The 16,225-nt window shown below is 41.8% G+C and overlaps 1 protein-coding gene and 1 long non-coding RNA gene across 2 annotated transcripts in view; one reads left to right on the plus strand and one right to left on the minus strand.

Annotated features, from left to right (window-relative positions):
• The window catches only part of LOC109286347 (uncharacterized), a 55,846-nt gene that overhangs the window by 15,526 nt on the left and 24,095 nt on the right, over positions 1–16,225 (minus strand). The window lies entirely within an intron of this gene.
• RGS2 (regulator of G protein signaling 2) lies at positions 11,118–16,057 on the plus strand. Its single transcript, XM_006276533.4, has 5 exons — positions 11,118–11,270; positions 12,814–12,915; positions 13,013–13,074; positions 14,309–14,475; positions 15,039–16,057. Exons 1-5 carry the CDS (start codon positions 11,170–11,172, stop codon positions 15,231–15,233), a joined length of 627 nt encoding a protein of 208 aa, XP_006276595.1. The 5' UTR covers positions 11,118–11,169; the 3' UTR covers positions 15,234–16,057.

Here is a 16,225-nt window from a genome sequence, read left to right on the forward strand (position 1 = left end):
CCTTGACTAAACCAACTCAGACAATTGTCTGTCTAACTTGCTCTTGAAAAAATTCCAGGAATAGAGATTCCATAACTTCACTTGGTAGCTTGTTCCAATTCTTTACCACTGGCAGCTGCAGGAGTCCCTCGATATGAATATGACAGTCTCCTAATAAACAGGGAAGTCACCAGTGAATCCATAGATGACTTAGGAGGCTAATCAAGGTCTGCATGTTCAACTCCAGTCATGGCAAATAGTTTCAAGAAGGAGTAGATCCTGATGATGTTGAGCCACAGCTCTTTCCCTTTGTCTCTCTTCTCTATCCACCTCCATAGTGAGGTAAGCTTGTTCAAAATGATCAAAGCCTTGTCATACATCACAATGCCATTGGGGACGATTCCATGCTTGAGTCTCCCAGTGATTGAACGTAATATCACATTTCTTCAGATTGGCCTTCATGGTGTCCTTGAATCTCTTCTTTTGACAACCTCTAAAGCAGTGACCATTGATGAGTTGGGAGTATAGGACCCATTTTTTGGAGCTGGATATTAGGCATCCTTAGGACCTGTCCTATCCAGTGAAGCTAGTGCTGTATAAACATATTTTCAATGATAGTGGTATCTGCTTGAGCCAGAATGCTAGGGTTCATTCTTCTGTCTTTCCATTTGATAAGGAGGATTTTCCAACAGACATTGCTTATGGTAATGTTCAAAAGCTTTCAGGTGTTTCCAATACATTGTCCAAATGTCAATCCCATTCAACAGGACAAGGATGACAAAAGCCTTGTAGATAAAAAGCTTAGTTTGGGTCTGGATGTCATGATCATCAAAGATACAGTTTTGAAGACATTCAAAGGCAGCACTAATAGGTTTTATCTGGTGTTAAATATTGTTGTCTATGTTTACTTTTGGGAAAAGATGGCTACCCAGGTAAGGGAAATGCTCACTATTCTCCAAAGATTACCCTCTCATTATAATATGAATAGGAGCAACTGGTTGTTTTGGAGTGTGTTGGTAAAATATATTGTTTTTTGTGAAGTTGACAATGAGCCCAAGCATTTCACATGCTTCACAGAAGCAATCAAGAGTGATCTGGAGCTTGACCACCCTTGTATTCAGACAGTTCCTCCTGATCTCCAACCTAATTTTCCCATGCTGAAGCTTGATGCCATATTCCTAGTCCTATACCCTACAGACGCAGGAAAATGGCTATTTATATCCTCTTTACAATCATCCATCAGGTAGTTAAAGACTTTTATCAAATCCTCTCTCAGTCTTCTCTTCTCCAGATGAAAAATCCCTTAATTCTTGCAGTCTTGCCTCATAAGTTGTTGTCTGGCCTGTAATCATTTTTGTCACTCTCCACTGAACTTTTTCCAAATTGTTCACATCTTTCTTGAAGCATAGGGCCTAAAACTAGACACAGCCTTCCATGTGAGCCATTATCCATGCTGTATAGAGCATAAAAATCACTTGCCTTGATTTGCAACAAGCCATTCAATTAATGACAACGTTTTTGCAACAAGACCATGCTATTGGCTAATATTCATTTTATAACCTACTGTAACCCCCAGGCCCTTCTCTGCACTAGGAAACAAAATGTAACCTTTCTAGTCTCCTTTTTGTGTGTTTTATCGGAAGCATCCAAAATTCTCTATAACATGAAATAAAATAAAGAGTTTTATTTTAGAAAACACAAGAATCATATTTGTATGTTTTGTAATGGGAAGAAATATCCACTAGGGACTTGGATAAGATCAGCACTGTCAGTTCCACATGTAATATAACCAAGGGAAAATTTCTTCTCTCTAATCTGCATCTATTGTATACTCTACACACATCAGAGCATCTAGCTAGTGATGACGTTAATGGGAGTTACACTAATGGAAACAGGACAGAAATTTCGAGAGAGGGCCATAAATGAGCAAAGATTTTTGATCTCCAGAGAGGGAAGTTTAGCTCATTAAGGGTCTAATCCAGTTATCATTTAATGACTAAACTCCTACTGATTTCAATGATGAAGTTACCAACTATAAAGCATTCTATCACCTACTTCCTTTTTAGTCTCCTTTATAATTGGCTAACACTAATACAGCTTAATCAAAATCTAAAGAAATGCATAGAGAAAAAGGGTTGACGTTAAGTCCGGCCTATGCTGCCACTTATTCATTGCCCAGGAAGAAGTTACATCAGCATGTGCCAGCAGTGAATACGAACTGACTGGACTAAATGTTGTTCTCAGTGGGCACATCTACATGTGAAATTAGTACAATGCAATAAACTCTGGCTCAGTTTGTACCAGAGTTTATTGTTCCCAGGTGCTGCATTTACACATGTCCCCAGAGGCTGGGGGGCACAGCAACCACCTGCAGGTGATCTTCAATTCTAGTCCAGGGCTCTTTCAGCCACCAACAGTGATTCATTATGTATGTAATAAAATGTCCAGTTAGAGAAGGTGCAGGACTGGGATGAGATATCAACATATTTTCAACTTTGTAACTGACATGTAACATGTTCATGGTAAATCTGAACTGTCTCCAAAGGTGACTGGTTTATTGCCATTTTGCAATCCTTGCTTAGGAAAAGTGGAAATCGAAGAAGGGGACTGTTTTTTAATAACAATGCATGGCGCCCTTAACATTGTCTGCTAACTGAGCATAAAAACTATTCTATGACCTCCTTTCTTGTAAAGCTAGACAAACTATTTGTATGCTACAGTAGAGTCAGAGTGATGTTATCGCCATGATGGTCCAGAAATTATGCAAGAAGCAAGGGTTTTTTAGGGTTGAAATAAAGTTGAAATAAATCCTTCCATGTTTCATTTGGCGTATGAGTAAAATATTCACCAGCAGAGGGCAGCCTGTGTAAGCCAGTATTTTTCACCTTCCAGGAAAAGACATACTGCATCCTGAAAAGAATCCTGGGGGGACGAGGGTGGTGCTTCTTGGAGTAAGTCTCCCAACACCTACAGCATGCCAATTTGTTTACATATAAGGTTAATATTGCAGCAAGGAAGTATATCGCAAGTAACATCACAGCAAGAAAACCTGCACTGTGTCTGTTTATCTACAAAACAGCTATATCTACTCTTTAATGGTACAGTTCCATTTTAATTGAAAAATTTATTTCAGTGTATATGCAATACAGTCCAGTCACTCGAGTTTTATGTTCATCTACAGAGTTGTTAGATCATAATTTTACAGTAAGGCTTCAAATGTCTTAATAATTGTATTTCCAGTTTGTTTCTTTATAGGAACCTTATTTATTATTTCCACTGTTCAGAAATATTAAAAAGATTTTAAGAATCTGACTTTAACAGGTGCTTTTATTTTTACAGTTAATTAAAAAAGAAGCAATAACAAAAATGTAATAGAAAAGTATGATTCATGCTGAAGGTTTCCAGATGCTGACCAGTGCCAACCATACAGTTTAGCACATGGCCTGGCAATATCCCAGTTCTATTTTGTGACTGTCAAGATGGTATTTTCACTACTTTGGAAACATCAGATGATTTAAAGCTTTGATTTGAGGGGACCCCCAAACTGTAGATGCTTAACCAAAGATTCTTAATTTATGAACTTTTGAAGTCTTCTCATTCCACCCTTCTTATTCCTAGATTCATAGATTGTAGAGTTGGAAGGGACCACAATGGATCATTGTGTCTGACCCCCTGCCCCTGGCAGGAAAGAGGACTGAGGTCAGATGACCCCAGCCAAGTGACAATCTAGCCTCCTCTTGAAGACCTCCAAGCTAGGTGATAGCACCACCTCTCTTGGAAGCCCATTCCAGATCCTGGCCACCCTTACTGTGAAAAATTTCTTCCTAATATCTAACCTAAATCCACTCTCGTTTACACCCGTTATTCCTAGTCACTCCCTGGGGCGCCCTAGTAACCAGCACTTCCCCTATTCCCCGTTGACCTCCCCTAATAAATTTATAGGCGGCCACAAGATCTCCCCTCAGCCGTCTCTTGTGAAGGCTGAAGAGATTCAGCTCTCTCAACCTCCCCCCGTAGGGTCTATCACGAAGGCCACTAATCATACTAGTGGCCCTCTCGAGATTCCCCACGTCCCTCTTGAAGTGCGGCGCCCAAAACTGGTTCTTAGTAATGTTCCACATTCTTTCAATTATCTTCTAACCTCCCCACCACTGGTCATGTCTACACATTCAGTAATGAACCATAATTATGGTGTGTTATTTTTAGTACTTGTAATTACAGTGTGGCAGAGCACCTTTGGTGCCTGCTACTTTAAGGGCCAGATCAGGCATCCAGACAGCCGGCAGGATAGGCCAGCCCTAATGAGGCAGTCATATGACCACAGGAGAGTCATGTGATTGGAGAAGCAGGCTGAGCGGCCTCCATTTTAGCTCAAGCCCTCAAGGCTGAGTCAGCAGTCTGGTCCTGGCAGCCAGAAGAACAGTAACCAGGTGAGTTGCTGCTCAGAACATTCTTGGAGGTAAGGGCAGGAGGCTCCTTGTCCTGGGGCATGACATAAAACTACACGCTGCTGGAGAAAGATGGTCTGGTAGGACTACTCATGGCAGGGTAGTTTCCCAGAAATGCCAGACCAGTTGCAGGGTGGGTAGGGGTGCCCTATAACCCCAGCTCCCGCTACCCAGTGGGTAATTTAGAGCAGGGACAAGCAGTGGGGCCAGGCACGTCTGTGGACACCTGAGCCCGTGGGGTGTATGACCCCAAGCCCCAGTGAGGGGGAAGAATGGGGACCCCGGTGAGGGGGTGAAAGTATGTGGAGAGGTCCACACAGAGTAGGGTGCACAGTGGTACCTGAAGAGCTGTGTGCAAGGGGTGTACGGTAGGGTCTGAACAGGCGGGCCTGAAGGACTGCACTAGGGGGCGTGTAGAGTAGGGATTCTCAGGCAACCTGAAAAGCTGTACATGGGCCAACCCCAACAAGAGCGGCAGCATAAGCAAGTTGCCCAGAGAGGGGCTAGTGGCTAAGTTCAGTCCAGTGTGAGGCATAAGGCCAGTGGCCACACAGAGTAGGGTGCATGGTGGCACCTGAAGGACTGCATGTGGACCAGCCGGAGTGTGAGTAGGAAAGCCTGAAAGGTCATGTAGAGTGGGCTGCACAGACCGTGGCAGGTTGAAAGTGACCCATAGAGGGGCAGTATAAATGAGGACCAGTGAGAGTGGGCAGGGTGAATGAGGCCCTGTAAGAGTGGGCGGAGTACAAGAGTAGACTGCTAAAGGCCCAGCTGTTACCAATTTGCGATGCCATCTGCAAGGCATGGGACACAATATAGGGAAGGTTGGAGCTGTGTATACTGCCCTAGGCGTCAGGGCATTAAATGGGCAGCCTCCTGTATTTTAACATCCAGTTTTAAAACAGCAAATCATGGCAGGTGAGACATGGTAGACTGCCCTAGGCAGGTGGGTGGGCCAATGATGAGACCCGGCCCTGAGACAGCCCCCTTTCACATACAGGTACTAACTTAATGTGCTGTAAATGGCGCTACTGTGCACTAGAGCCAGCACATTTTTTTTCATTATGCTAATGTTCAGTAGACTAATTCTACTGCACATTAGTGCATTAGCACAGTTTTTGTTGGCCGTGCTAATGAGCAGTAGAATTAGTCTACTACGCCTTTAGCATCTTGTATAGACATGCCCACTCTGATCCTTTCCCACAAAAAATCACTTTAGCTAGTCACACTTAAATTCTAACTCATTTATAAATAACCACTCCCCTCCCAGTTCCTACGAACTTGTTCTAGCTTCTCTCTTCAGTATACGTTCTGCTGCCCTCCTCATAAAGCTCCACTATCTGAAGATTCTACAACTAAATCTGGAAAGGTCTCTTCTGAGTTCCTTGTCAGTGTGTGTGTCTATATGTTCATTAATGTACCTTAGGTACTGTGCATTTGGTTTAGTACTTGCTTAATAAAGTACTAACTAAATGCATAGTAACTAGTTACTTGCAGAAGCACCGGCACATGTTTTTTTTGTGATGCTTACTGTGTATTATCTTAATAACACGGCACAGTAGGCTATTAGCATGGTTTTTAACCACCATGCTATTGGCCAGCGTTATTAGGCTAATGCATAGGAAGTGTCTCATGTAGACATGCTCAGTAAACATATAAATAGACAATGCCCAGGTTCACCAAAAAACTACAGAAGCTCTGGTCAGTGACGCATTCCTAAATGCAGAGCCAGTTTTCAAGGCACAGGGATCAAGAGGGTTTGAATATGAGACAAACTTCAGAAAATTGCATAAGTGTGGGGAGGGTGGGGAACAAGGAAAAGCTACTGTAGATTTGGGGAAAGAATGGAATCTATCTGGTGTTCTGGGACTGGAGCTGTGGGATAAGAGTAGTCACTAAAAAGAAGATTCCCCTCACATGGACTACCCTGAATATGGCCTAATTTAAGTAAGGCCAAGGGCTTAGTTTCATGTGTGTTCTTATTTTAAACAAAACCAGTTTGCCCATCCCTAATAATGGGCTGTGTTCTGTAAGAGTTTCACATGTGCGGGTGCTGCCTTAGCCATGAGAGTCTTGCAAGTTGCTCAACTGCTTCTGGCAGGCTACCATCAAATCATTTACAGCAACACAGGGCTACTGACCTTGTGACTCTCAAGTGAGGATTTAAAATGTTTGGAATCAAGTAAGCACAGCTTTATAAATCACGTGGACTGTGTGTCTATGCGGGAAATCTTCCATTGATGTAGCTTTCAGCAAGGGTATTTCCACATCTCATTCCTACTTAGAACAGGGTTAGACAGAATTGATAGAAAGGTCAACAGCCCCAAACCCTACCTACTACATTCGTGCTCCCCCATTGCTCCACTAATGGTAATGCAATAATGTGAGATTTCTCAAAAGAAGCTAGTGAAAATAATGCCCAAGTCAGATTATCTGATACTCATTCAGAGAAGCTTGATAAAATTAGAGGAACGAAACCATATTTTTCTGCCCGAAACTTAATGCACCATGCCAGAAAAATATAGTGGGTAACAGAAAAGTATTTTTGTTAAAAATTTTTAACAAGTTAGAAAAAAATGCAATTGATTTTTCTGTAGAGTCCAGCTTCTGCTTCTCCATAGCTTTGCTTGATGCACAATGGGAGAAAGAGTTCTGTGGATGTCTAGAAGTTATATTTGTCTCAACTTTGAGGTATTACACTTACAGCGACAGATGGTATTTACTAGATACCCCCACTTCAACACATTTTGGAAATCTGTTTCCCTCCTAGATAGAAGAGAATCAACCCTGTGCACATGCCTGCTGCAAGTAAAATGAAGGAGAAGAATGGCCCTTCTACCTTTTAGTCCAATAGCCTAGTGGTTAGGGCAACTATCCATGGAGCAGCAGGCTCAGATTCCAAATTACCCTTGCTTACATGGGGTTTGAACACCATCTCCCACTTCCCAGCATAGTGCTCTAAACCACTTGCTTGGTATCACTCAGAGCACTTTCCAGCCCTCCCCTTCTAGTTGGCCCTATGCACCTTGAATTTAATAATTTCTACAAGTAGGAGTTGTGGTTCAACTTAAAAAAGTGGGACTCCTGTCTTCTGGAGCAAGCAACAGAACCACAGTCCTCAGTGGGTTAACTTCAAGAGGGCCGAAGAGTGCTCTGGGTAATGCCTAGCCTGTAGCCTGGTGTTTAGACCACTTTGCTGAGGAGCAGGAGGTGCAGTTTCAAATCCTGCTTTGGGTGAAAGGGGATAAGGACTCGGGTCTGTGGCTCCCTTGGCATGTGCCCTAATCACTGGATTAAAAATATGGACGGTCCCTTTTTCCACCATGGTTTTTCTCCCATTAAAATTTTGGGACTTACCAAGCATTATGCACATACTTAAGTGATTCTAGTCTCTCAAGCAGCTGCTTAGCCATACCACAGCCAGGTGGTATCTTAATAGACAGGCTACACTCTATCCCAAACTGTGCATAAAAGTGCCAAAAACTGCTGTGACTACACCCTTAGATCTTACTAATCACAATGAATACAATCTGTATGGCCATCTCAGACCAGTCCCTGCTAGACACTGCGCTCTTCAGGGCAGTTCAGTAGTGCAAGCAACTGTAAGGATAGAGAAGAAATAGAAATGTATTCCAAATCTGAATGCCGTGGACAAGTTGCTGCCCAGTCAAGCACTTGAATCTGTTGGGAAATAGCACATAAATCCTCAAATTATAGCTAAAGGCTTAGACAAAGAAATAAACAAATTCAGTTTCATATGGCAGCAATATACACGATTTCTACTTGCCAAAGAGTTAGAAAAGTGTAAATGTTCATACAGTTTAAGGCAGAAAAAAATAGCGTACATAATCAGGGAAAGAAAAACTACCAAGAAGTGAATACTTTAATTTTATGTATCTTTCTTTTGAAAGGCTGCCTGCATTTATAGTTCTCATTTCTTCTTTTTCATGAGCTGTGCACACTCCAAGGAATGACTTCAGCAAAAATGAAAACCGTTTGAGTCTTTAAATAGTTTAAATGTTTAAAAAGCCCAGTGACCCTGGACCAGGATCCTGGACCCTTGAGTGCCATGAAAATCTTATAAGAGTTCTGTGCAATACTAGCATCTATGTATGGTTCACAAGAAAAACCCAGAGGTTTAAAATAGGAATCTACAGGATCAAAAAAAAAACCAACACCCTAATCTGTTGTGGGTTTTCTGAGCTCTTTGCAACAGAAGAATTGCTCTATTGTTTTTCTGTGGTCAAGAAATGAATGAAAGCTAAAAGCTGGCATTTCTGAATAGTGCCTTGAGTCTAAAGGGGTTGAGAATCACTGGTCTATTAAGTTGAGCTGAAAGTAAACCTAGCACCAGGCAGGGGAGAGACTCAGTCCTTTCCCTTGAGATGTCAATACGGTGGGGGGGAAGGGGTGCTGCACATTTGAAGGCACCAGATTAATGCTTTGGAACCTTTTCTCACATTCAGGGAAGGTCAATGGAAAATTCCTTTATTAAATTAAATGCCTTTAAAAATTTCCAGGCAGATTTTAGCGTAAGAACAAGCACAGGTTGTACAACATTTTCCAAGTGCAAAACTGGTTGTGAAAGGCAGAATTTCCTGTAAAACACTAGCACAAAGGGGATCATGTTTGGAATGTAAATAATTCTGTGCAAAACCTGGTACATCTCCTTACCAGACACACAAATAAACTGAAGAGAAATACAAGACTTTGCTTAGTTAACACACAAAAAAATGAATTCTCGAACGCTACCAAGATTCCATCGTTCCAAACTGTTTGCTGCAGAGTACAATAAATAGCAAATGCTAAAGCAACCTTAGCATTATCATTAAGATATTATGGCAAAGAGAGAACATAATTATTAGTCTGAATTATCCTTTTTAGGACTGTTTTCTTTTTGGGAGGGAAGAAGGAGCTAGGCTGATGAGCACAACAGCTCTTGCATTATTATCCATTGACCTTCCCAGAATGTGAGAAAAGGTGCCAAAGCATTGATCTGGTGCCTTCAAATGTGCAGCACCCCTTCCCCCCCACCAGCTTTCTGTGCACACACCTACCAAATATATATCTATATACAAGTGAGCACACACCTACTAAATATATATATCATTTCTCAGCAAGCTCAACAAAGACAAGAATTTTGCTGCTTTGGGTTTCTACAATGCAGATATTCTCTCCCAAATCCCAATGACATCCAGTACATTATATATGTATGTGTGTTTATATGTGTGTGTCCGTGTGTGGTGGGGGGCGGGGGTTTCTACACAAGACACTACATCATCATAGCAATAAGCTACGGCAGCATAACTCGTCACTAAGGCGACATATTGTCAATGGGCACTAATCGTGATGCCACTGCTAATGCACAGTAGCAATGACCTGTGTGCCGCCAGGGCTGCACAGTACTGGCAGAAACGGCACAGTCATTTAGTACTGTGCTAAAGCAAGTACTAAATGACTGCACAGTACCGACTGCACAGTGGGGCGCACATGTAGACGCGTTCTGTATGTATATGTGTGTGTATATACATGGGCGACTGGTGCTGCCTTAGTCGGGGGGCACATGCCCCCCAGTAAGTGGGGGGGATCCCCCCATGGCCAGTCCCGCTGACCAGGGAGGAGGAGTCCCCCCATGGCTGATCGCAAGACAGCCAATTGCTGAGGCTGCATCTGGAAGTGGCTACGGCCGCTTCTGGGAGCGCCACGGAGCTCCACTCCTCGGCCGGTGCTTGCAGAGGGGTACACCAGCGCTCTCAAGGGGTGCACGTGCAACCCCATGCACCCCCTACGTGTCACCACGTGTCCGTGTATGTAGATAGATAGATAGATAGATAGATAGATAGATAGATACGTGTGTATACTGTATCTGTGTGTCTTTAGATAGCTAAATAGATATGTATATATGTATATGCATGCGTGTATATATATATGTGTGCACATCTGTGTATGTATATAGATAGTGTGTGTACTGTATCTGTGTCCGTGTTTGTAGATAAATAGATATGCATGCGTGTGTGTGTATATATATACACACACACACACACACGTGTGCATGTCTGTGTATGTATATAGATATGTGTATACTATATCTGTGTCCATGTGTCTGTAGATATGTATGTATGTATATGCATGTGTGTATGTATGTGTATATATAAGAATATATATATACACCATATGTGTGCATGTCTGTGCATGTATATAGCTAGATATGTGTGTATACTGTATCAGTGTCCATGTGTCTGTAGATAGATAGATAGATAGATAGATAGATAGATAGATATGTCTGTAGATAGATAGGTATGTGTGTGTCTGTAGATGATACACAGACAGATAGATGTGTGTGTATACGCCGTATATGTGTGTGTCCCTAGATGGACAGCCAGATAGCCAGCTATGCGCGTGTGCGTGAGCGCTTTCCTTCTGGCTATAACCAAAACAGAAGCGCTCGGCTCTGCTGGCAGCTGCCGGCGGGCGATTACAGCAATCGCTGGTTTCTTTCTTCTTTTTTTTTTGGCCAGCGATTGCCCGGAGCCGGAGGGACACTGCGTCAGCGCGGCTCCCCACGTGCGCGCCCGGCCGCCGGTGACACACGAGCCCGCGCGCGCTGTTCTTTCCACGAGCAAATCGGCGCCGCGCGGAGGCGGGACCCAGAGCAGCCCCGCCCCCGCCGTTCTCTATAAAGGCCGCCGCTGCCCCGCGCTCGTAGTGCCCGCCTGGCCTGAGCCGCCCCGGAGCTCTTAGCATGCAGAGTGTCGTGTTCTTTGCCCTCCAGCACAACTGCGCACAAATGGAGCGGACTGGTGGCAGCAAAGAAGAGAAGAAAGGGAAGATGAAGAGAACGATGTGAGTTGATATGAGCTGTATGCCTGTCCTTGCCCAGCTCCCTGCAGAGCTACCTGCAGCTTTCAGGATCGGGATTTGAGTGTGCCTCTCAGTTGGAAAAAGCCTTTGATCTGTAAATAGGCATCTATAGACATGGGGATCTATGAATAGATCGATGTAGAGGTGTGTGTATGTATATGCATATTTGTGTGTGTGTGTATACATATCATCTGGAAATAAACCTCTATAGACATAGGCATCTATACATGTATATCTGCTAATAGATGCATATGGCTATGTGTGTGTACACGTGTATATTTATTTGTGTGTAGACATAGGCATCTATAAATAGTGTGTGTGTACACACACACACACACACACACACACACACACACAGATCTGGTAGATGGATCGGTCGATTTATCTATCAGATTTGGGCATTAGTGACACTTACATTTAAATAGGACATTTACACAGCCTTGGTGGTCTGTTTTAAAACAAAAAATGCTTTCCGCTCTGATGCAAGTATGAGGGCAAGGACAGAATGGGGTATTTTATGTATTGGATGTCACAGGGGATTTAGGGAAGCCCAAATTGTAGAAGCCCAGAGCAGCTAAGTGCTTGTGTGTGCTGAACTTTTGCTGAGAAAGGCAATGGCTGGGTGGGTCTGGTGCATGTTTGAATGGGGAAATGAATGCAGATATCATTGTTGTGCCTAGAAACAGTGAGGTTGTACGGGGTGAGTGATGTCCTCCTATAATCCTGTGCTGCATACAGGGTATAAGGAGTTGAAAATGCTGCAGGGACCCACTATCCCAAAACAAAGCATCTCTGAAAAGCTTGCATTGACTTGATTGTTTGCATTATCTGATGAGACCTATGATATTTAAACTGTAAGGAACAGGCTGTTGTGAAGTTCCCCATGTCATGTAAAGGTCTGTGAATCATTCTGTGCTGCAGCTTTACTCTTTTTTGCTGGTCTACAGATTTCATAGTGTGGCCCTAAAATAGCCTAGCCACTTAAGTGATCATTTGGGATTCTCTGAGTCCAAATATTGGCCCTCAGACTGAGAGAGCAAATCTCTAAATTTAAATTTATTTATAATAAAAAGTTCTTCTAAGAACAGTACACCTGAGACTCAATTCCCATTTTAGTCTCTGACAGGCTAAAATTCCCATTGATCATGGAAAGACTGAGTCCTGGTCAACATGCTATATTGTGTCATGTTCAAAAACACACCTCTATTTGTTTCACTATTCAGAGATGCCTTAGTAACAGTTAGTCATTGTCCTGTCACAGGATAGGGGCTGGTCTGCTCACCTTAGCAGTGAACCTTTGTGCTCCCTGAAATAGGAGTCATACCTTTCTGAAATGGAAATTAAAGATGTGGAATCTGGTCCCACAGCTGCTGGGCTGGCAAAACTAGCATGAAACACTAATGAAAAATTTTGCAATGCTCTTTCCTAGCTCAAGTAAAAAATTGTGAAGATGTAACAACGTGTTTTTGTTTTGTTCTGTTTTTAATGAACTGTTTATTTAATATAGTATTTTCTTATTTTCTAGTGTTAAAGATTGGAAAACAAGATTGAGCTATTTCCTGCAAAATTCTTCCACTTCTCGCAAAACGAAGCCCAAGAAAAAGGGAAAACAACATGCTTACTTCAGGTAACTTAAAGATTCAGATTTTGCTCAAATGAATCGCAGATGTTTTAAACATGAAAGGAACAAAACCATCTAACATTGTCTATCCCTCTTTATACAGGCCTTCTCCTGAAGAAGCCCAGCTGTGGTCAGAAGCTTTTGATGAACTTCTAACTAACAAATGTAAGTCAGTCTTGAAGGAAGATAGAGCAAGCTTTTATTTACAAGATTACCATCTCCCTGTAGTTTTTAGGAAAGGCTGTCACAAATAAGAATAAGTCTTGGTCTTCAGTGCACATCCAGATTCTAAATTGCTCATTGAACAACTTTGTGAATGCATGAATATCTAAGCCCTAGCATGTCCTTTTTATAAAATGTCTGCATGTACCTAAAAAATCATAAGAAAAATTCTCATGAGAAACATTTCTGACTGCAAAATCTTTATTTCTTGCTGTAGCCCTAATCTTTGTCATCTCCCAGTATTTTTAGCTGGCCCTGTATTTCACTCTAGCTTTGCAGGAATATACTGCATAAATGCAAAAAAGAGCCATCCTTTCACACCATACTTAGTTTCTGCATTCAGCAAGCTTTGCTCATGCACCAACTCTTATCAATTGACAATTAACCCTTAACAATAAGAGTCTACTGAATGTCACGATTGATTGTAGTAGAGGATGAATTGGACCCTAACGCATAGCTCTAACATCTTGCTCCAAGCAAAATGCTAATACATGACAGTATTTTCCTCAACCCAAATGGTACATGCTTTGTGCTGCTTGTATACAAGAGGGATTCCTATCCACGATAAACTGTTAAATTTACGTATTTTGGGCTTGATTCCACAACAGTGAATCAATGGCAGTTTATTCCTCTTTGGGTTTTACTGCAGTCTCTGCAAAAGAAACCACTTACCAAATGAGCAAAAAAAGACTAATTAGATCAGCATTTGCTCCAGTAAACTTTGAATCAGCCTTTTCCTTACAAACATCTTCCAGTAGTTTATAGCTCTGTCACAAATATTTACTCCCACCTAGAAGTGAATATACAAGCTCTCCTCTCAAGAGTGGAATTGTATAATGTCTGTTTTAAAGATATAGCAATTTTTTTTGGCAGGGAGGGTGCTTTGTTTTATTTTTAAATATGTTGAGTTTAGATTGGTTTGTTTTTTTTGTCTTATGGTTTCACTAAAAAAAAAAAAATGAAGCGCAACAAGCTGTTGCAGAGATTAATAATTGTTTGTATATATGCAGAGAGGCAATTGCATGCCGTAACAGCTTTAAAAGAAATAGAGCAAAAAACTAGCAGCAAATGTTTGGTTGGGGAAAAGGTATGATGAGCTGTTGATAAATGTGAAATTCCTGGCTTGCTTACAACTCATACCCCTTTCTGGGTTTGTTTTATTTTTTTTGCAACACAGATGGTCTTGCAGCCTTCCGAGCTTTTTTGAAATCAGAGTTCTGCGAAGAAAACATCGATTTCTGGCTAGCGTGTGAAGACTTCAAGAAAACAAAGTCACCACAAAAGCTGACATCCAAGGCAAAAAAGATCTTCAATGACTTCATTGAAAAGGAGGCTCCCAAGGAGGTAAAAAAACAGCTTAAAAAGGAGGGGGCATAAATTGCACATCATTATTGAGCACAACTCCAATGTTCTCTGAAATCCATCCCCTCCCTGCTCTTCCTCCATTTACCCTCAGCATGTTTTTGGGGGGGTTTTTTAAGTTTTGGTATCCAGATTACACTGTGTGCATTCTTGATAAGCAACCAAATGCAGACATTAGTGCCCTCATATATTCATAATTTCCCAAGTTATGTTGGCATTGCCTTCTGAGTCGGATGCTCAGCTAAGGTAAATCAGCAGTGCTCTGTTAAATACCTGCAATGTATGCGTGTCATCACCACAATGAGGCATCACCTTCCACTTCACTGATAGTAAAGTACATTTAAAAAACTATTCCTTCTTAAAGAAATATGGGTCTCATTCTGCAACTTCATTGAGGAGGCAAATACGTTAACTCGAGGCTGCAATATCAGACCTTGGCATTAAAGAAACAACATCCTCATTTTTGTGTAAAATGAATTTTGTGGTACTATCATATTTGCTTGAATTGAACATTCAGTAATTTTTTTTTCCTTCATTCTCTGCAGATAAACATAGACTTTCAGACCAAGAACCTGATTGCCCAGAATATTCAGGAAGCTAACCACACCTGCTTCAGCGCAGCACAGAAAAGAGTCTACAGCTTGATGGAGAATAACTCTTATCCACGATTTTTGGAGTCTGAATTCTACCAAGAACTGTGTAAAAAGCCACTGATTACCAAGGAGCCCCAAGGAACATGAACTCTGAAGGAAGGAGAAGAGGAAAACTCTGCTTCAGGTGTTAATGAAGAGAAGTCCACCTAACCTGGCAACTTCAGACCTGAAAGATGAAAATACTTGAATATACAGCAGGTTGCCCAGATGTAATGGAAAATACGGACAAAAATATTGACTCTAGCAGCTTAGAGTTGAGTGGCAAATAGTGATGTTGGCTGCCAAAGACTGAGAAAGTGAAGTTGTTGGCCAGTTGCCAGGACGGCTACATTTTCCAGTGCAGTAAAAAAGCTTGCATTAATTGAAGCATCGAGTATTGTCAGACCCTGATTCTATAGGTCAGGTTTAACTCTGCCTTTGTTGTATGAGGAAGCAAGCTCTGAGACATCCCTGCGTAATCAAACATTTCTGGGAATTTAGACTAGTGTTGAGCAGTTTAATTAGTTAACTATTTATTTTTTTCTAAGCAACAACCAGTGGTATATGATCATCACGCACTATTTCTTAATACTGATTCAGCTGATCAAAGACTTCCCAATACAAATAAATGCTTCAGACCTGCCATGTGACTTCTAGACATGAATACCACTGTCACAGCATAATCCAGATAGATAGAGGGGGATGCATTTACATCTTGTGTCAGAATGTGCCAAGTATAGAGGACCAAATTCTGTCACTGCAGGGATACGTGAGGTGAACTGGCAGAATTTGGCCTTTTCAAACAAATTGTTATGATGTTATGTTAGACTAAGGCTGTGTTGAACACACTCCTGTATGTCACGAAGACAGACAAACTTCAGTGAAGTTGTCTTTTTGAATACTTGTTTATAATAAATTATTTTGATACAAGGCTTTTGTGGGGTGTGTGTGTGAGTGGGCACATGCATATGCGTACTTTTCCAACAACTTGATTTGCTTGTAATCTGTATATAAATAACCTAGAGATGAGAGACTATCCAGTGATGGAAGATGGACAGGGAAGAAGAAAGGGATGGCACACTGGGAATAGGTAATGTCAG

This window comes from Alligator mississippiensis, chromosome 5 (assembly GCF_030867095.1).
Source record: "Alligator mississippiensis isolate rAllMis1 chromosome 5, rAllMis1, whole genome shotgun sequence".
NCBI lineage: Eukaryota > Metazoa > Chordata > Crocodylia > Alligatoridae > Alligator > Alligator mississippiensis.